The following is a 21,777-nucleotide window of genomic DNA, read 5'->3' as shown; positions in this document are numbered from 1 at the left end:
GGTTTAGATGAGGTCATGAGGTGAAGCTCCCACGAGGGGACTAGTGCCCTTTAAGAAGATGAAGAGACCAGAGCCCTCTCTCTCTACCACGTGAGGACACAGCAAAAAGGTGGCTGTCTGCAAGCCAGGAAGGTGGCTGTTCTCACCAGATGCTGAATCTTCCAGCACTTTGGACTTCCCAGCTTCCAGTACTGTGAGAAATAAATAATTCTGTTGGTTAAGCCACCCACTCTACAGTATGCTGTTATAGCAGCTTGAGCTAAGATAGCTTTCAGTCAGTTTGTTATAGTTTACAAAAGTTTTTGGTCTGTGACAGATTGGAGGGGAAAAAACTGATTCTCTATCCCAAATAGTTTGAGAAGCTCTGACCTGCACCAACAGCCCCAGTCCAGGAGCCGGAAGCACTGGTCTCCTGCTGCTGCTCTGTATTTAGCTCTCTGCCTCGTTTCCCCATCTGCAAACTGAAGGGTAGAGTGACCAGACCTAGCAAATGTGGCTGTTCAGCAAATGCTGGTTCTTTCGGTAAATATGGGCAACCTCAGGCAGTTAGGGGCCATGGACCCCTTCCCTACCCCTCACTGTTCGTTGGGACATTCCAGAGAAAGCAAGTCTTGGGGAAGTTCTGCCAGCCAGACACAAAAGCTCACTGGCAAGTCTGCACGGAATAGGTTGTAAACTTGGGCAAGTCTTGCTCTGTCTGAGGACACTGGGACACACAACTTGCGTGAAAGGTTGAGGCAGAGGCAACAGCATTCTGGAGGAGCAGCCTGTATCCTGCTCCATGCCAGTCCACTCCATGCCAGTCTCCTGAAGTGGGGACCAGCCTCTCACTCTGCACTGGTGCAGAGGTAACACCGACTGTCCAGTGTTTCTAGCTAGCAAGATCTTGAACATCACTTATTTCCCCAGTGAAAACGTTTTCCAAACACCTCTCATGCCAATTAGTCAACCTTCTGGTGTAATTTTTTTTTTTTTTTTTTTTTTTGCAGTACGCGGGCCTCTCACTGTTGTGGCCTCTCCCGTTGCGGAGCACAGGCTCTGGACGCGCAGGCTCAGCGGCCATGGCTCACGGGCCCAGCCGCTCCGCGGCATGTGGGATCTTCCCAGACCGGGGCACGAACCCGCGTCCCCTGCATCAGCAGGCGGACTCTCAACCACTACGCCACCAGGGAAGCCCTTCTGGAGTAATTTTGATAAGTACCTTTGAGATGTTTTGTTACCACGTCTGGACTGGATTCTTAAGGTGCTCTAAGTGCAAAAGAGCTGCCCTCCGTGGTACATTCAGTTATACATACACATAAATAGCACATTATTAATGCCTACGTATTTTATAGTATATTACTGGGAACTATAGTCACTATTTTATAATAACCTAAAAGGGAAAAGAATCTAAAAAAGAATAAATGAAGGGGACTTCCCTGACAGTCCAGTGGTTAAGACTTCACCTTCCAATGCAGGGGGTGTGGGTTCAATCCCTGGTCGGGGAGCTAAGATCCCACATGCCTCACGGCCAAAAAACCGAAACATAAAACAGAAGCAATATTGTAACAGATTCAACAAAGACTTTAAAAATGGTCCACAACAGAAAAAAATCTTTAAAAAAACTATAACAATCATTTTTCTATACACCTGAAATTAACACAACATTGTAAATCAACTATACTTCAATTAAAAAGTAAAATTAAAAAATTTTTAAAAAGTAAAAATAAATGAGAATAAAAATAAAATAAATAATTTTTAAAGTATATTACACCCAGCAAACTAATAGGGAGATGAATTGCGTGGCCTCTAAGTTCCCTCCCAGGGCAAATATATATTGTAATATATAATATATATTTTTTACTTTAATATTCCTTGAAGACAAAAGTCAGTTATCTGAGTTCACCAATACCTTCAGACCATGGAAATACATGGGACTATCCCCAGGCTGAGGGGCAATTCTTCAAAGCTGAGATAGGTCTGCACTTCCTGCTGATAGGCATCAAGTGATGCCCTCAGTTTCTGTGTTCCCCCAGAACACAGAGCCGCCCCAGCTCCGTGCCTCTGGTCTTTCCCCTCTTCTTTACTCAGTGCCCTGACCTCACCCCAATTCCCACTCTGGCCTTGTTTGTTGTCTTGGAGCTGGGGAAGTCTGTGCTTCCACGAACCAAGCTAGAAGTCTCAGCAACCATCTTCTCACAGAAACATGAAATGGCAAACTGCTACTATTTGGGAGGTCAAGGAATGGAGTGCTTTCTGGAGACGGGTGGCTTGGGTGAGAATGGCATCTCTAGCACTTAACTTGCGAGTGATCTTGGGCAAGTTACTGAACCTCATTTTCCTCATCTTTAAAATGGGGACAATCACAGCTTCCACCTCTTAGGCTGTTGCGAGGGTGACATGAGACTGTCAAGCCCCCAGCACAGTACCCGGAGCCCAGGCGGTACCCGACAAGGACAGCCAGCCTCTCAGTGTACGGCCTCTTTGTTTAGCTCCTCACTGCCACTTTATCCCATATCCTGACCTAAACTAGTCACCACGTGGCATGGTGATCATCTGAAATGTAATTAAACCTGCACTCTTCTGTTGCAACCTCTTCCATCATATCTCACTGTTAGCAGAAAAATCCAGCCAGAGGCTCCTCTCACCTCTCCCCTCGCTCGGGCCTGCAATTACCGTGGTCCTTGCACTGGCCGTTCCCTCTGCCTGGAACACTCTTCCCTGACCCTCAAAGTCAAGTCCAGTTCAAATGTCATTTCCTCAAAGAAGCCCTCTCTAATGGCCCCATCCTCCTTAGCACTAATCCTCAATCTGTAATCACTTTACTGATTTATTGCTCATGACCCCACGAGAAGGCAGCTCAGTGAAGCCAAGCACTGACTGAATGGATAAAGGATGCATTGTTATCCATGGGGCTTGGGTGCTTTTGAGATTAAGCTGCTTTGGTGGCCTGCCCGGACCTGACCCCCTGGCCATCACTGTTGCAAGTTCCAAACCCATTGTAAGGTAAGGCCTGGCCACCTAAGCATAAACAAATGTTGCACAGTGAACCCGGAAGTCCAAGGTAAACACTTTTATTCTCAGTTCTGCCTTAGCTGTCTCTAGTTTTGCAAGCATGAATAAATGGAATCAACAAGAATCCTCTCCCTCAATGTCTTTCAATAAAATCTGTCACCAAACAAGTTTCCTGTTTTTCCTAAAGAGAGTGTGATTTGAAAGTGACCTAATATGAGGCTTGACCATCACAGTATATCAGGGTTAATCATCCTGCTTCCGTGCCACTCTCACTTGGCAGCAAATAGCCGCCCAGCAGATCTGCCCTTCCAGCCAGGTAAAGAACTCAGTGAGGAAGGGAGCCGCGAGGGGTGAGGCGGGCACAGAATCCTGAGCCGTTTCCGCCCAGAGCAGGGCAGACCTGGGCAGAGAAGGAGATGCGGCTTCATTCACGGCCTCCAACTCCGCACATCCAAAAGCCAAATGGGTCCGGAATAACTTGTCATTCCTCCTCAAGTGCCCTTGGCCGGCAGAAAGGGGAGCCAAAGAGAGGGAATAAATGTTCTCCAGAGTGCCCCCTTTCTGAGGAGTACCCAGAGGGGGACCCCTACTCCCAGCCAGGAAACTACAGGGTTAGGAAGGGGATCCATCCCCTCAGAGGCCCTGGGTGCCTTCCAGGGCCCATCTTTCTTCCTGCTCCTCAGGAGCCCGGGCCCCGCAGCTTCACAGGACAGTCTCTCGGATGACGCCAATGAGGCTGTGTGGCCTCTCAGCCTCCGCTCGCCGGGGCCTCCTCTCGGCTCTCGGCCTCCCCGCGGGGACAAAGGTGCTCAGATCTCCGCAACTCCGCAGGTGCAGCAGGCCAGGCTGTCTCCTCGAGGGCAGCACAAGGGCCCTGGAAGTGCTGGGCTGCATCGGGCCCATGATCTTTGGGAGAATAAACAGGGTGACAAAGAGGTTAGGCTTCACCAGATGTGGTCCTCAGACCTGCCTCCTACATTTATCCATGTAATATTTAGTTTAGTTGCCTTGGGAAAGAAAAAAGGGTGTTTTCCCAAGGTGGAACCCACTTGGAATTCCAGGAAGTCTCTTAACATGTTGGCTCTTTCCTGAAGTTCCTAAGAAATACCCCCAATTTTCTATTGTTTCAGCTGTAGACCTACCATGTTTAACTATTTGTCAATTGCAATTTCCTGCTTTATATTTAACATTCTTCTCATCACTTTTTTCCCAATTTCCCTGTGGTCTAAGCCAGTGATTCTCACTGGGTCTGCACATCATGAGAGGGGAGGGGAGCCTGTCAGAAAAGTAGATTCCCTGCTCCCCCCTAGCAATTCTGACATGGGAATCTGGAACGGGGCTTGGGCATCTGTATTTTTTTTTTTTTTTGTGGTACGCGGGCCTCTCACTGTTGTGGCCTCTCCCGTTGTGGAGCACAGGCTCCGGACGCGCAGGCTCAGCAGCCATGGCTCACGGGCCCAGCCGCTCCGCAGTACGTGGGACCCTCCCGGACCGGGGCACGAACCCGCGTCCCCTGCATCGGCAGGCAGACTCTCAACCACTGCGCCACCAGGGAAGCCCTGGGCATCTGTATTTTTAACAAGAACTCAGGTGATCCCGATATACTTGAAAATTGTATAACCACCGGTCTGCTTAAGTTTATAAAATGTCAGCTACAACTAATGGTGCTTCTAATTGATCTGATAGCTCTCCAATTAAGAAAAAAACATGATAAACAACATAAAAACTAGGCCAATTTATTTGTAAAAGCTGTTAAGAATGTTTCTACTGCTAGATCTATTTTGCAATGCAGCACATACATAACTTTAAATATATCATATAACAGTAAAAATGGGCAATCCCCAATCCAACTGAGATTGATAAGAGGAGAACTGCTGTGTACATACAGTTTTTAAAATTACACAGTCATGTCTGTATGACCTATATTGCTGTTAGCACGTTGGGAAAAACTCAAGTGCTTTATTATCATCTAACATCACAGAACAATCATTGGGATGTCTTTTTGTTTAGTTTCCACCATTCTGAGATTTTAAGGTCATTAAAAGGTTAATCCCCCCAAAAGATGGGACATCAAATTTTTCTAACACTCTGTTATTATATTTGTCTTTAAGGCTGTCTTTGTTTCCTGAGTAAGAAGAAAATTCCAACATTCATAGATGTCTACTGTTATTACATGGTAAGTTAGGACAAGTGGTTTGGATATTGGTAAAAAATTAAAATGGATCTAAAAACACATCCCAATAATACTAGAGAAGGTGAAAATGTACAAAGCTGGGTAGAGTCAGAAATAAAAGCTCCCTTGCCCTTGTCCCTGTCTCCTTCTGTCTGGGGGATGGTGTGGCATTATGATACCTCACCACTGGGATCCAGTTCTGGAAGCCCCGGCAGATGGCCCAGAGTCTACTGCCACAACCCCTGTACCTGAACGTTGGTCCAGTCTGTGCACAAAGACCTCGCAAACGTTTATAGTGATAGCATCTGTTGAACTATAACTGCTTGTTCTTTTTCCCCAAAGCTATTTTCCATCAAGCAAGACTTTGCAGAAGGTCCAGACCAACAGCTCTGCAGATGCTCCAGCTCTTACCTCACCAGAACTTGGCAGCTCCAAATACTTGCTTCTGTTTTTCAGGCAATTGGGGTAAACAGAGGGAAGGAGGCAGGGAATAACATCTGGAGGAGATCAGGGACATGTGCGTGTAAATCTCTCTCCTACACAGGCTACCAACTGGAGCCTGACCTAGGACTACTGGTTGACCACTTTTTAAGAAAGTGAACAACAAAAGGGCCCATGGTTCATGTACCTCTTCACACGAGTAATCAGACTGTTCTCCCCGCCATGGTCCCCTGAGGGATGGGACAGAATCTGGCTTCTGGCTTCTGTAAGAAGAGGCCAGCAGGTGGGAAGGGGAACAGAAAGGAAAGTGAGATGGGGATTTGTTCAATCTGCCTGAAAAACGTACCTAGGATCCAGTATCTGGCAATGACCCTGAGAACCAGGCCAACTCAACTCAAGAAGTATTTGATGGGCACGTAATACCCACAGGCACAGCCAAGTAACACCCGTGAGCCACTGTGCACTGAGGTCTCCAATGGCCACCCCACAGACATGGAGCTACATGGAGCTACAAACACCCAAAAGGTAAACGCTGCTTTTGAAAGATGTGGGTGAGGAAAGCTGCGGCCCATTCCCACTTCTCATCAGAGGGAAATTCCATTCACTCAGAGATACGGATGTAGAGACCACCTAGTCCAACACTTCACTTTAAAGATGAGAAACCTGACACGCAAGTGGAATATTTACGCGCCTGGTTTTATCTTTTCACAGGCTACTTGTTTGGGGATTGCCGTGTGTTTTTTAATAAATGGAAAGGAAAAGATGTTTGTTCCTTTAAGTCTATCAGCTTAGGTAATCTTGCCAAACATTTCATGGGAACGTGAACGGCTCCCAGAATCTTGCCAGTATTAAAATTCGCATATGTCCATCATTGTCGAAGGGCTGAAAAAACATGCCAGATCAAGGGAAACGTTCAACTTAGGAAATGGAATGTTAAATGTACTCCACACTGCCCATAGCCCTTGCTTTCATCCCTGAGCTGCTCCCTTTTCTTTTTTCCAAGCATGCTTCCATATCTCGGAAAAATCGGTTTCCCTTCTCTTGGGCCAAGAAGGCTGTGGCAAAGTCACATGTGAAAAGGAAGCACGCAACTTCCTCCTCTCCTTCCCCAGACCTCCTAACCCCATTCCCCTTGATACAGTGACCATGAACTTTCTGTGCCTTCGACAGGAAACCGGAGAAGCCGCTTCAGCTGCTATGGAAACAAGTCATCTGATTCATGCCTGATATTAATAATAAAACTACCTGTTCTAGAAAACTGGCACTTGTGATGGCTTCCTCCATGTGCTCCTCGTCGGACTTCAAAACAGATTTAATGTTTTCTACAAGTTCATGGATGTCCGGGGTCATGCTGCAGGAGGACTGCTCCAGGAACCTCGCCACCAGCAGCTTGGTGTCCATGTAAGATTTGTAATCTATTAAAGACCTTGGTCTGCATCTCGAAGCTCGGGATCTCAACCCTCTTCTCAAGGTCACCGCAGCCAAGTCTGGTCTTCCCTCAGTCTGAGTCGCGGCTTCACAACTGAGCACGGGGACGGCTGTGGGAAGAGACAAACAACAAGCACCTTTTGGCCAAGCCCCGTGAGCTCACATCTGTACTTGAAACAGCACAAACCAAGAAACTCCATGTGGAAAACATGTGACAAATGCTGACAGCCATGCACATCTTGCTTTTCCTCTTGCAGGAGGAAAAAAAAAAAAAACCCAACTATGACACGAGCTTACTCCCTGAAGTGTAATTTCAATAGGACACGTCCCCTGAATATTTTATTGTGCCACATAAAACACAACCATCAAGGTAAAGACAGATGACAGAGAAGAGCATCCAGAATGCAAATCATGATGGAGCAGCGGTTTCATGGGGTGATCACCAATATATAGGGATGGTTTGGGCAGGCAGAAAACACATGGTTGACTGATGGAAGAATGTTCTGGAGAGAGGATGAAGAAGCCAATGGAAGAGAGGAACTGAGGAGAGACGAAACTTGTGGGATGAATGGAATGCTCTGCTCACATTGACTGTACCTTTGTCCTAAACATCCTCAGGGGCACTGTACTGACTTATAGTATCGACGTCACACCATGGCTGGGAGGTGGCGCTAGGGCTGACTATTACAGAAAGAGAAATCTAGTGCAGAAAAAGTACACGTCATTCTGGAAGTCAACAGAGGGCCTGGGAAATCCACCACAGGCTAATTTCCACAACTACTACTTCAGCAAGGGTATAAGGACTGGCAGAACATTACTGCACTGGCAGATGGGTGAAGTGAAATCAGGCCTGGTCTCCACATGCTCATAAGCCAGCCAGCAGCCTTCAGTGTACACGACACTGGAGATATCAGTCTGTGAAGGTCTGACAAGCAGGAATTTAGATATTCAAGGAAGAAGGGAGGCAGGGGGTGGGAAGACAGGTGGAGGAAGGGGAGCATTCCTTTTCCTCTGGAGAAAGGCAGGCATGAGGAGTTCTAAACAGGGGTTGGCAGCCGTCTTCCTCGGCTGCCACGTGCACATCACAGAGAACCTGACTCTTCGGGGAACACTCACTACACCCACTCATGTGTGAGGACAGAGTCAGGGACTCCACTGTCGCTTGAAGGCGACCTGGTCCCTTCCACAGCAGAGGGCTCCAACGGGTAAACACGTGTCATCCTTGCCCCTGCAGCGCTGCAGAAGGGGAGCGGGTTCTGGAAAGATCTCGTTAAGCTGTGTAGACAGCCAAGTTCCTGTGGAAGCTGCAGGTGGCCATCCCGAGTCCTCAGCTTGCCAGGTGGGGCAGAGGACCCCACGGTGAAGACAGGTCCGGGGAGCTGAGGGGCCAGAGGGCACTCAGTCCCGGGCAGGATTCCTCCCCGCTCAGAAGCCGCTGGAGAGACAAGAGGAGTGTTCCCTCTGGCTCCCACACGGTCAGTCCAGAGCTGTAGCAAACAACACAGGCTGTCAGGGGGACAGAATACAACTAGGAGGTGACGTGGGGCCCGGGACAGAGCAGGACCAGAGGGTTTGCAAAGCTGTATTTGCATAGAGCTTGAAGACAGCATAGGCAACTTGTTAGAACAGGTCACTGAAAGAAGCCTGTGCTGGTAGGATTACAGACTTTCATTTTCTTCCTTTATTTCCTCTATTTTTTACAATTCTCTACAAGGAAGAGGTATTAGAAGATGTTCAGGCAGTCATATATTCAGAAAAGAAGATTCAATGTCATTTTCAGTTTAAAATTTTTTTTAATTAAAAAAATTGTAACTATTAAAATTTAAAATTATTCAAATAACATCTATACACAAACAAACTCAAAACAGAAAGGGAGAGAGATGGAGTGTGAGAGCTTCACTCTATCCAAAGTTCTTAAAGCAAGGTCAGATTTAAATAATTCAATCTACTCATACACAGTAAAAAGATAACTAGTGTTGAATTACAGAAGAGGGGGGTAAAAAATACACCCCTTTGACTTTTTCCTGGAGAGAGAATGTTCATTCCCACAGGACTGGGAGCATCTAGGAATCAGAACTAGGTTTGCATTGTCTTCTTCGTTTGGTACCCAGCACAGTATCACGTGCAACCAAATGCTTCTGATGACAGTGACTTGACAAGAAAAATTCTTACCAGCCTTAAAAGACATGGTAGATGCCTATCCTTAACGTGCATGCAGAATACCTGATTTTCCCAAGACCTGTTAGCCCCCTCCAAGCTCTCTCTTGAACCCCAGGGCCTTGGGTGGCCAGAGCCACTCGGCACCTATAGGCAAACAAGCACAGCGCCCTGCGAAGAACTTGGGAAATGACATCACCTCTCTCTGCAGAATGATGAAGCACAGGGTCACTCTTGGATCTTGTCCTCGGGGGCTGGAGAGCTCTCCGGCTCCTCGCCGGACGTAGCTGGTTGGAGCTGGGAGTTGATATGGATGCGCTTTCTTCTCCAGGTGTGTTAGGAATGTCCCCACCTGATTTTTTTTTTAAAGAGGAGAAACAGAAATCATTTCTGTTCAGCTGGCACCTTCAAAATGTTGGGCAGGAAACACCTGTGAGCCCAAACCTTCTGGGACAAGGGTAATACAGTTCATAATATTTGCTTAGGCTGTGGGCCCAGTAAGTTTTTATCCTGCAGCACCGTGGGAGATGCTGCCTCCTCAAACTACCCCTCCACACCTAAAACAAACAAACAAAAAGCTTTAAATCCAGGAGCAGAAAAAGAAGTCATGCTAAAATGCCTAAAGGTGCTTGGCGTCTTCTCCAGCGGAGCAGCCTGGTGCAGCGCTGGAAAGGTCCTAGCCGTTTTACCCTTTCTGACAACTCAGGCTGACCTTGATTAGGTGGAAGGTGATACGGGTACAGGTGGGGTGGGGCTGCAGGCCAAATGCAGGCAGAGGGTGTGTCTACGGGCTAGGCTGGGAAACTCCCGGAAAGCCAAGTTAAAGAGCCAGTGGCCACTAAATGAATCAGTCAAACCACTCTGGAACTGGATGACTGCTGTTCAGGAAAATAAAGTCCCATCACTTGTGAGCCTGACTCGTGGTTTGGGAAACTTTTTTAAGAAATGGAAGAATTAAAAACGTACTTAGGAAACAGAACCCTGCTGCATAATTCTACTTAAGATGGAAGGTGAACAGAGCAGAAACCCATTCTAAATGGCGCTGCTGAAAAATTACCTCCACCTAAAATAGCTGAAAGTTGATCCATTATTTATCACCATTTGCAATTTTGTCCTGTGGACAGTTCTCTGGGCCATTTAAAACCTCTCCAAAGAGAGAAAGCGGTAACAATGTTCCCTTAAGTTACAAGGATAATTGTAAACGGACTCTAGTATTTAATGCAGGATTGCAAATCAGCATTCAGTACATGTGAAGGCAGTATGACCTGGGTCCTTGGTTATAAATGAGCAAATCACTCTGCAATAGGTAAAACTCTTTTTGTCTCTTTACAAGAGCTTATCTTATTTTAACAGGAGAAAAAAAATCTTAGATCAGAAAACACAGGAAAACCAAATTAAACTCTGTAATCCATTTCTGAAAAGTCTGGTTATTCATAAAAGATTCTAAAGATATCTTTATTTCTGTTCACATATTATTTCCTACTTGTAAGCCCTAAGAGTTTATAATATTTTTATATCCAGAAGAAAGGATATAGCTTGAACCATTTGCTCCAAGAATATCTGACCTCCAACAAAATATAGTACAGATGATTATTCTACCATTTTTAGTCTATTGAATCATGAGTTTGGGCAGCAATAATGTATTTATTACCTTGAATCACTGGCATGCTGATCGGTTCCAAAGGGCTGGTGGCAGCTTCTGATCCTTCTGGCATTTGGAATGAAGATCCCTGCAACACAGGAAAAAAGAGGGTTGTCTGTGGATATTCAACTCAACCATCATCTGGACTGGAGTGAACCTGAAAAGATCTACAGGGCATGGTCCCTTCCCCACCCCGCTCTCTGTGTGGCTGCTTTTCCTACTTGCCATCAATGTACCAAAGAGAAACGCTATGGACAGTACCTGCTGCTGGTCCATCTGGCTCACCACAGCTTCATAGGGAGGTGGGGGGTCCAGAGGACAGAACACTTCCACGCCTTTGATTCGCGCTCCATAGATATGCGGCAGTGGTATAACATCAGGACCAACCATCCTAGGAAGAGCATCCTGGCATCAGGAAGCATGTTCTGGCCATCTGATGGTAGTGGCTCCAGCATACTGGCCTTTTCCTCTAGAGGGTTATCCACTGACAATGGGGAAAATCACTCGCCACTCCACGCTACAACCTCCTGGTCCAGGAGCAGGGGAATAACCTAAGCTGCTCTCTGATGGAGTGCCCAGAATTCTTAGGCAAGTGACAACATAGAAAATGCAATACCATCATTCCTTTTAAATTTACTAGTCAAAAAGCAAACAACAATCCATAAGGGACAGAAAGCGAATTAGTGGTTGCACAGGGGTTTGGGGAAAGGTGGGGACGGGGAGTGACTGCTTAATGGGTACGGGGTCTCCTTGGAGGTGAGGAAAATGCTTTAGAACTAGACGGAAGTGATGGTTGCACCATATTGTGAATGTACTAAATGCCACTGAATTGTACACTTTCAAAAGATTAATTTCATGTCATGTGAATTTTACCTCAATAAAAAAAAAAAAACAACTAAGGATTCAGGGAAACTCAATTATTTGTTACATTAGTACATGACAAAAGTTTCTTGCCCGGGTTTCCCTCATGTCTGATTCATGGTAGAAACTCACTATTTGTTAAATAAATGTTTGAAATAATGAATACATTTTTCAAAAAAAAAAGTGAACAACATCACAGCTCAGAGACAAAGCAGCAATGCTGCAGGAGGAATCACAGAGTACCTCTTCCTAAAGGTGGTCATTCAACAAACACTGATGGAGCGCTTGCTGTAGCTGTGGCTGTTGGCCTGTGGGTTAGAGACCTTTGATAGCAAAAAATAAAAACAAAAAACCCACAAGATTTTCCACCAGCATTCACAGAAGGTTACACACACACACACAAATTATCTAGATAACAAAGAACCTAAATTTGAAAACGACAGTTAAAAATACATGAAAGTTTGTATCTTATGACAAAACTTCCAGTTATAAAATACATGCAGATAAGTCCTGGGGATGTAATGCACGGCATGGTGACTATGGTTAATAATACTGCATGATGTATTTGAAAGTTGTTAAGAGAGTAGGTTGTAAAAGTTCTCATCACAAGAAAAAAAAAAACTTGGGCTTCCCTGGTGGCGCAGTGGTTGAGAGTCCGCGTGCCGATGCAGGAGACACGGGTTCGTGCCCCAGTCCGGGAAGATCCCACATGCCACGGAGCGGCTGGGCCCGTGAGCCATGGCCGCTGAGCCTGCGCGTCCGGAGCCTGTGCTCCGCAACGGGAGAGGCCACAACAGTGAAGAGGCCCGTGTACCGCAAAAAAAAAACAAAAAACAAACTTGTAACTATATGTAGTGATGGGTTAACTAGATTTATTGTGGTGATCATTTTACAATATATACAAGTGTTAAATCATTACTTGTTTACCTGTAACTAATACAATGTTACATGTCAATTATATCACAATTAAAAAAAACTGTACTCAGGCCATGAAGTGTTGGAGAATGAAAAAAAGATAATAGCAAAAGTTTAACGTTTGACTTGAAATGCAAAAATCGTCATAAACTAAAGGAGATTGATGAAAAGACAAATTCTGGGGCCAGCTGCCTACAAGGGACTGCTTTTGTTTTGTTCTGTTTTAGAAAGGTGCTCTCTGCATTTATGGTTGTTTCATTTGTGCCCATTTACAAAAATGCAATTGGTGGAAGAAAAAAATTGAAAAAGATGTGATATTCTGTCTTCCTAACAATAAAACTTCTGGAGTTCTGGGATTTAGAAGGATGAGACTCCTACAGCCTGAATGAAAAAGTGAGAAAGTGCTCCCCTTTTTTCCTGCATCTTTATTCAAAAACAAGACTCTCAGCTCGTGCTTGACCTGAGAGGAAAGGAGAAGGTCACGGGCTGGCACCCCAGGCAGGGATGTGTGCAGGCTCAGCACATCTGAGGAGAGGTACCTGCAGGAATGGTCCCTCCCTAGCCTGGCTGGGAGGGGTCCTGGTAAAGTCATCAAGAAAGGGATATTCTTCTCCTTTAGAGGAGGACTTGCCCATGGGTTTCACGCCAACTCTCCATTCCAGCTGAAGCTGTTTAAGAACTATAAACACCAAGCGACTCCAGGAATACAGACCCTTCGTGGACCTGACTTTGAAGACTTTCCCGACCAATGAACAAGGCAACTTGTTTTACTCACTGAGACCTATGCACTCCTTCCTTCGGCTCCAGAGGGCCAATCTTTAATCCTTAATTACCATAATCCTGTGAGCATCTTTCCGGCACTTACAAACGCTTGCCTGTCCCCCCTCAGCCAACTCCCCATGCGTTTCTTCACTGCGGTGTCCTTGCCTGGCAAGTTCATCCCCCAGCTCTGCTTGTTAGCTCTGGTGCTGTATATTTCATGTTCCCAACCCAGTGGCTACCTGTATGTTCCTATAGAAGAGAGAGGGCTTGCTTAGGACCAAGAAGTGGGAGGAACGGGCTTCACTTTAGATCCTAAGCTACTACAGAATCTCTTCAAGAAGGAAAACTGGGGGGAGAAAGGGGGTACACTTTATCTAAATTGGCTGCAAAATGAATGGCTTCTATGGTGGTTATTACAATGACCAGCAAAGCCTCATTTAGATGGAAGATGCTGCTAGAGTTGATGTAGAAGGAAAGTTCCTTTCCTATTAAGCAACTTTTCCTTATTTGTACCACCTTTGGGTAAATGAGGATCCATGGAGGGAAATAGGTCTGTTTGCTACAGGTTTTGTTCGTGATCCTTTATGGTACTCAACCCAGCTATAGAGTAGAATCACCCAGGAGGGTTCCTAAACTGGGCATGGCCCAGGCCTTACCTCTAGAAATTCTGCCCTAGTTGCCTGTGGTGGGGCCCAGGTATCTGTATGCTGTCAGTGCTCCCAGGTGGTTCCAAGGCACAGCCAGGACTGAGACCACTGCTAAGCAAAATGGATTATGGTGGCTGAAATCAAAACCCTGTTATATCTGGGAAAGGTGATCAAACTTTTACTGAAAATGAGTGTCTTTAGAAAACTGTTGCCTGATAAGGTAGGGGTAAGATTAAGGGCTAAATGTTTCTTAAGAGTAAGAAACGTGCCAAGAACATCTGAAACCATGCAACTAACAATGGTAGAGCACGGTCTAAGCTTTTGTTTGTAGAAAGATTTTTTTTAGCCCATTTTCTCATAACAATCCTCTCAGGAGTCACATGACAAGGCAGGTGAATGAGGAAGCTGAGGCTCAGAAATGGTAAGAGATCCACCCAAGGTGACCCTTTTAAGAGACTCCAGAGTCTGGGCTTATTCAAATTCATCCCAAAGTCTCCAGGAAACCTTCGCTGGTTCATGCTCATGAGACCTGAAGATGAACAGGAAACCCAAACAGATCATGCAAAACACGTTCTGCTTTGATGCTCCAAATAGGCCCTGAGAACTTATCCGAGGTTGATGGAGCAACTAATATGACCTTGACCAAAGAACGATCCTCCTCTGTGTGCTGAGAGGGCTTGGCCCTTCCACGGGGCACATGTTGGTAGGGGTGTGGAGTGGGGAGTGAGGCAGGGTCGCCCAGCCCAACAGCTGAGCACAGAGTCAAGCCTAGGCACAGCCCAGCTCCACTTGAGTTTGGGTTTTGAAGTTCATTTGGAAAGGAAATGGGTGGGCCTTGTTGCTTTCACCTTTAAGAAATGCCCAGGTCAACCTGGCTCCCGTGCACTCATCTTCAGTTTTCTCTAGCAGGTAACATCCCCACAGTATAACCAGGTCCACATTCACGAAATAGGCTGGAGACTTTCCTTTTTGACTCCTGGCTCAAGCCAATTTCTGAGACTGGGGGACTCCCTGGAGCAGAGGAGATGGGGTACACAGCCCCCTCCAGTACTTACAAATTGGTTCACAAAGTAGATAACCATCTTTGGATAGAAGCCTTGACTGCAATCAGGCTTCTATTTATGAGAGTAACTTGAGAAGCCCTTTTTCAAGGAGATACCAATGCATGAAATGGTTGTATTTATAGAAGTTAAATAAAGCTCTTCTGAGAGGTCCTAATACCTTACAGGAAAAGGGGAGCCTGTATTACGTGAAAACTCTTAACATAACTGATTGTGGAAATATTAATGAAAACATCTGTAAATATTCTTGCCTGCCTGCTTATAAGAAAGAAAATTACCAATTGGGGTTAAACAGCTAGTGTCTATGATGTTGATTTATACTGAGAATCTAGCAAAGTCAGTCAAATTTAAAAATATCTCTGATAGAATATATATCTAAAGGTGAATAAATTTAGCCATTTAAAAAAGGAGAGTGGGCAAGGGGCAGAGGGGGAGACAGGGGCATGGGATTAAGAGACACAAACCACTATGTATAAAATAGATAAGCAACACAAAATATTGTACAGCACAGGGAAATATAGCCATTGTTTGGTAATAACTTTAAATGGAATATAACTACAAAAATATTGACTATGTTGTACACCTGAAACTAATATAATATTGTACATCAACTACAATTTTAAAAATATACATAAAATGTTAAAAAAATAAAAGAGAAAGTGGGCTGCATTCAGATATTGGTAGAATTTTAGAAAATGAGGCTCTTTGCCCATTGGAGGTATGAGCTAGTGCTCCAGGTATATACTTTAGGCCAAGCATTCTTTTTCTCTCAAGGGTGTTCTGCATAACCCCCTCCCCCATGTTCCTCTGGGAAGTTCTGGTTGGTAGAGCCCTTGATGACAAGCTTGTCTGTCTTCTTCCAACTCAGATTTGGCCAGGGGCTGGCTCAGAGCTCAGAGGAGCAAATCCAGGGATGCACCCAGATCCTCAAAGACCCACAGTGATAAGCATGACTATGGAGGTGCAGAGAAGAGAAAGGAAAGAGGGAAGAAGGGTGGGGGATCCCACAGGTCAGCACTACTTCTAAACCCACATGAGTTACTTTCCCTTTCTGCCACAGCATGAAATTAAATGTCTGTTGCCTCCTCTTAGGTCAACCAAGTGCTCACCCACAACCTCAGAGAGCCAAGGAACTCTCCTTGAAGAGGGCATTTCTCTCCCCAACCATGAAGTAACAGGCACTTTTACTGTCTGTCCTTCAATGTGCACTCTGCAGACAGCCTGAGATTGGGCTACGTTTTTAGCAAATGTGTCCTATGGTACACAAAGAATATGTGTTTTGTTGCTATGTCCCTCTGGCCTCTGTAATTCTTGGCTCATTTCCTAAAAGACTAGCAAAGCCATCCTGGCCCCTGAAGCTTCGAAAAGACTAGCAAAGCCATCCTGGCCCCTGAAGCTTCGAAATTCCAGTCCACCAGTCCCTGTACAACAGGGAGGCTGAGCTGTCCCCCAGGCCATCTGTCCAGCCAGCTGAGTCCCTTCCAGCTTTGTGGTCATCTCTTATTTCCGCCGAGGTGGGTGGGCAGGGGAGGGGCTAGAGTGGGGTTTAGACACGAGTTTGGGGGACAAGTCAGGAAGATAACCCATTGAAAAGAACATTAACAGTGTCTGGGTGGGAGCTCCCACTGGTGACCTCTTTCAAAATGACATGTGGCTGCCCTGAGCACTAGAAAATGGATTTCCAAAAACCCCAAGGCTGACACCAAATTTGTTTGACAACTCTCCACGTGTACCTCAGGGTTAAAAAGTAGAAATTCCAAGCCCTCTCAATAGCAAGGGAAAGACACTATTCTTTCTTGTAGAATTCAGAGATTTGTTTTTTAGAAGTTTAAATGTAGGGTTTAAGTTTAAATGTAGGGTTGCTTTAGCCTTTAAATTCGGACTAAGATCATCACTTCATCCTGGAAGCCAACCCTGACCAGCTGACTCTTCCTTCAAGCTCTCTGCAGCCCACTCACCAGTCTAGGTTAGGTAGACCTCCTCTTGCATTCAAAATCTCCCTTTTGAGTACTACTGTGATCCTTTCAACACTCATTTTTAATGACCTAGACTGTGAGCCCCCGACAGGGGGAGGAAATTGGTATAACTCATTTTGAATTCCAATAACCCAGCACAGTAACTAGTAAGCAGCAGAGGATGGATTAAATGTTTGATGAATGAATAAATGAAGTCATTCTTTAGAATGGAACAATTCTAGAAGTGGCTAACAACCAAATGAATGCATGCAGCACTTCATTCTACAAACAATGATTTCTGAGATTTAAGAAACAGACGATCAAATTTCGAGCTAGAATTTGAAAAGGAGAATAAACACAGTACCTATTTTTTTTCTAGACCAAGGAGATATAATTAATAATTAATCTTTTTTTAATGGCTGGGAAGAAGTTCGTGATTTGAGGACCTGCTGATGGTTTACAATGAATATCGATTTGGCCCGACTGAGAGCGTTTCCAGGGCAACAGCAGTTTTCAATCATGTCAAATTACAGCAGTTATCTCACTGGGTGTCAGTTTTCCTAAGAAGCTAATTGAAATTGAAAAACTATATCCTTAGGTCACAGTTTGACTTTGGTTTCATGCAATTTGTCAGACCAAAAAAGAGAGAGAAAAACCGGACGATCCTGGAAAATAATACAATGTCTAGATTTCGGAGAGAAGTCAGAGCCCATGCTGTGAGTTCTGGAGACCCTTTGGCCTCAAAACTGAGAGCAGCCCAGAGACCTGGGCGGGGGTATGTAGGGAGGATACCTGCGGTTCGTCCGGGGTGTGCACGAGTAAAACGTGGCGAAATAGGAAGGGGGAGGCACGGGGGGCACAAAGTCGTCAGGGTCTGGGATGCGTCTGTGCTCCTCCACTTCTTCCGCAGAAATCTGGGATTCATCCTAATGAAACAGCACCTCGGTTAGTCAACAGCTCAGGGAGAAAAGCAACGGATGACACGAAAAGGTCCGAGGGTGGGATCAGTGGAGTCACAGACGCCCTGCCACCTCGCATGGACTTACGATGCAGGATCTTCTGGCTGCAAAGATCTGCAGGTAGCGAAGGGCGGCTGCCACCAAGCAGACGGTGGTGGTCAGGGCATTCAAGGCACACAGGGCGAAAAGGACTTTCTGGAACCAGGAAACAAGGACGCACCTGAGTACCTCAAAACTGAGGACCAGAATGCAACATAAAAACTTTAAAAAATCATAATAATACTGCCCCAAGGAAGACAAGTCCCATGAGAAAATGCATGTAAAGGACTTAGGTGGTGTTTGGCTCATGCTGGGTGCCAAACAAACGCTGGTTATTATTAACACTGTCATGCAACAGTGTGTACTTCTTAATTTTAAAAACTTATCTTAGAAGATTCCTGTCCCGGGCAGACCTGGTAGTACCGTATTTCTTTTTGCATCAGAATCCTGTCTGGAAATATCCCTTCCAGGAAAGTACTGAATTTCTCTTCTGAAGTCAGTGTCCCCAGTGATAGCAAATCCCAACCTCCCCCCTCCCACAGACTCCCACCAGGACAGCACGCTGCTTAATTCGTGGCCACTGATTCTATTTCAGGAGCCGCTGGCAGAGCTGCCCTGGACACCCAGTGAGGACAACACAGGGGGCAGGCTGGCCCGAGTGTCAACAGGGCTTGTCTCCTCTGAACACGTCTCAAAATAGCAGCAAAGCCAATTCCAAAAGTTTCTGTTGCCACAGTCCTGGCTGCTTAGCGAGGCTTTCCCCAAGCAAAGTCCTGGCTCAGAAAGTCTGGGAGTGACTCAGCTACCGAAAATCCAGAAGCCAACGAAAGAAGGCCATTTTCACATCCTCCAAAACTCAGAGAGCTGACAGCTTCTCTCTCTTTGCTTAGAGACTCCTCTTCCCCACAAGAAAATAAACCCAAAACAAAGATCTAAAGAAAGCCATCAGGGACGGACCATCCAAAATCTAATATCTCAGGGTTCACCAACTGAGCTTGTCACTCACTGGGCTAACAGACCTTAAGTCAGGACATGATTTTTATCCAATTCCCTAATAAAGGTTAATTTTGTATTTCTCTTCAGCTGGTATCATTTGTTTTTCATCTCTTTTGCTTAGTATAGTTGTGGCCTATTAAACAAGAAGTAGTGTCTTGAATTTCTCTTGTATTTTCTGGCCAGTATATCTCCTTAGTCTATGTGTTTTAGAACGGCAGCACTCAACAGCCTACAGGATTCATTTAAGCCAACAAAGGAGCACTAGAACAATAACAAATGGGCATGGACTTCAGAGGTTCTGCTAAAACTACATCTTATACGTGTAGCTACATCATGGGTGTGTATGTGTGCATATGTGTGCATGCATAGGTATATGTAAATTCACATACATACACATATACATGTGTATGCATTTAGGCTCCTTTACATTTTTTACTAGCTTATAATTCTTGAGCACAAAGAAGCTATCCATTCATAACTTAAGAGAAACACAATAATCTGTGGGTTCTCAATTCTGTCTCTAGGTCACTGATAAGGAGTCTCTCATATCTGCTTTCAACAGGATTATTTGAAGGAGGTAAAAGAGGAGGAATATTTCAGGGAGCTTTGCCTTCCTTGGGGTCTCTGTGGTGTAGTTACTGGTGGGGGGTGGAATCTATTCCAGATACCTTGAGTAGAAGGTGAACAGCACTACAAGGCTGAACTGGGAAGAGTTTCAAGGCATTTTCTTTGTCTGTGCATTTGGCTGGTTGAAATTCTTCACAACAGAAGCAAATCTTGCCTTCACCGAAGTCCACCTTAAGGGGAAAAGGCAGAACAACAATTTAACTATTAAGTAAAAATACACAGGCCACACCATGGAACACCAATCCTACAGAATGAGATATGGCAGGGTTCAGTGTCAGGCAAAGTCTACATCAGTCAGGACAGCCTAGGGTATGCTGTGGTAACAACCAGCCCCAAAATTTCAGTGGCTCAATCAACCAAGGTTATTTCTTGACTACGCTACATGTGCACTGCAAGTCAGCAGAGGGCTCTGCTCATCATATTCCCTTAGGGACCGAAGTTGATGGAGCATCCACTATCTGAGGATTGAGGGTCACTATGCTAGAGATATGGAGAGCACATGATGAATTGCACATTGGCACTTAAAGCAGGTTTACAAGGTAAAAGGTAGGACACTCAGTTAAATTTGAATTCAGATAAACAGGTCATTCCTTAGGGTCAGTATGTCCCAAATATTGCATGAGATATGTTTATAGTAAAAAACGATTACTCTTTATTTGAAATTCAAATTTAGTTTGGTGTCCTGTGTTTTCACTTGCTAAATCTGGTCACCCTAGCTTAAATCTTCCTCTTGGAAATGACACTCCTCACATGAGCTCAGTTTCATTTCCAAAGTAAATCATATGGCTCCACTTAATCCAAGAGGGCAAGGAAGTTCAATCTACCATGTTCCTGGAAGAAGCACAGGTCTATTTGGTGAACAGTAGCCCTAAACCATGGAGGCTTAAAGAGATCTCTTAGTTCACATCTTCAGTGTGTTCATAGATTCTAGTAGAAGTTTTCTTTTCTTTATTTGAAGTGATACAATTACTGATGAGTAATCTCATATATTTTTAGTGAGATGCTTTGCAAACTTTGGGTCACTCTTCCAAGTTTCCATTGAGTCAGGGTGGGAACATATGTACTAGCTGACTTGGGCTAATAAGACCCATAATTTGGGAGCAGAGGTTCATTCTTACTTGCTCTGCAGCTTGAGCTGTTAAAGTTGGCTATTCTATTTTGGCTAAAAAGAAAGGCCACACCTCTTTCATACTTGTTAAATTAAATAGGCGGCTTTGACTTCACTAGCTGCAAAATTCTTCAGGAATCTTTAAGAATGACTGAACATTTACAATGCTTTTGTTGCTTAACAGAAAAAAAAAGCCTTTTTTCTCATTGAATTAAGATTCTTATCCTCTAGTCATAGTGGAAAATTTCATCGTATTTTCCATATTAGGAGGAAACTTAGTTCCTTCTAATATAAGTTGACTAGGAAGCCAAAGGGAAAAATTTGTACCACTGGATTACACAATTTTTGGTTTGGTTTTCTTTTTCTTTTGAACTGCAATTTACATACACAGATCATAAGCATACCGTTCAAGGAATTTAGAGCCATGCATATACCTCTGTAACCCAAACCTTTATCAACATACAGAACATACCATCACCAGAGAAAATTCCTTCATGTCCCTTCCTATCGATCCCTGCCCACACCCTCCAAAGAGACAACCACTGTTTGGATATTTTTTCCATATCGATTAGTTTTGCCTCTTCCAGAATTCCATGAATCCTAGAACATTTTTTATTCCTTGTCCTTAAATCATATTGAACGGGATGCATTACTAAAATAAACACTGATGTCCAGATTTTATATAAATTTTGCCTCTGATACAAAGAATTACAACTAGAGTTACCTCGATGGCCTCCATAATCTATCAATTCACAACCACTTTGGTTTCTGTCTTTTCCTAGTTTGTCCACAGAGATTGTTATCTCAGCAACATCCCCACACCTAGATCTACGACTCCACACACAAAGGCACAAGGCTGTTTCTATTTGAATTTTCCTTTCATTGTCTCACATTTTTGAAGGTACATCCTGCTGCTAATATCTAGATTCCTGGCTTCTAAAGGAAAACTACTGTGGACATTCAGACAGGACTTCCCTAGGCAGGTGGGAACTATTCTTTCCCTCAGGGATCG

General features: G+C 44.8%; 1 protein-coding gene across 2 annotated transcripts in view; it reads right to left on the bottom strand.

Annotated features, from left to right (window-relative positions):
• Positions 1-1,760: 1,760 nt before the first annotated feature.
• Positions 1,761-21,777, bottom strand: part of ENTREP1 (endosomal transmembrane epsin interactor 1) — a 62,887-nt gene continuing 42,870 nt past the window's right edge. For both annotated transcript variants that reach the window (XM_060100889.1, XM_060100890.1), the window contains 8 exons: positions 19,699-19,827; positions 18,083-18,190; positions 17,829-17,962; positions 11,097-11,226; positions 10,845-10,923; positions 9,393-9,545; positions 6,854-7,146; positions 1,761-3,900 (listed from right to left, as the gene is read on the bottom strand). In XM_060100889.1, coding sequence (XP_059956872.1) covers positions 3,697-3,900; positions 6,854-7,146; positions 9,393-9,545; positions 10,845-10,923; positions 11,097-11,226; positions 17,829-17,962; positions 18,083-18,190; positions 19,699-19,827 — 1,230 coding nt within the window. In that variant the 3' untranslated portion in view covers positions 1,761-3,696. The remainder of the gene's footprint in view (positions 3,901-6,853; positions 7,147-9,392; positions 9,546-10,844; positions 10,924-11,096; positions 11,227-17,828; positions 17,963-18,082; positions 18,191-19,698; positions 19,828-21,777) is intronic.

Source organism: Mesoplodon densirostris, chromosome 6 (genome assembly GCF_025265405.1).
Source record: "Mesoplodon densirostris isolate mMesDen1 chromosome 6, mMesDen1 primary haplotype, whole genome shotgun sequence".
Classification (NCBI taxonomy): Eukaryota; Metazoa; Chordata; class Mammalia; order Artiodactyla; family Ziphiidae; genus Mesoplodon; species Mesoplodon densirostris.
This window is presented reverse-complemented; position numbering and strand designations above follow the sequence as displayed.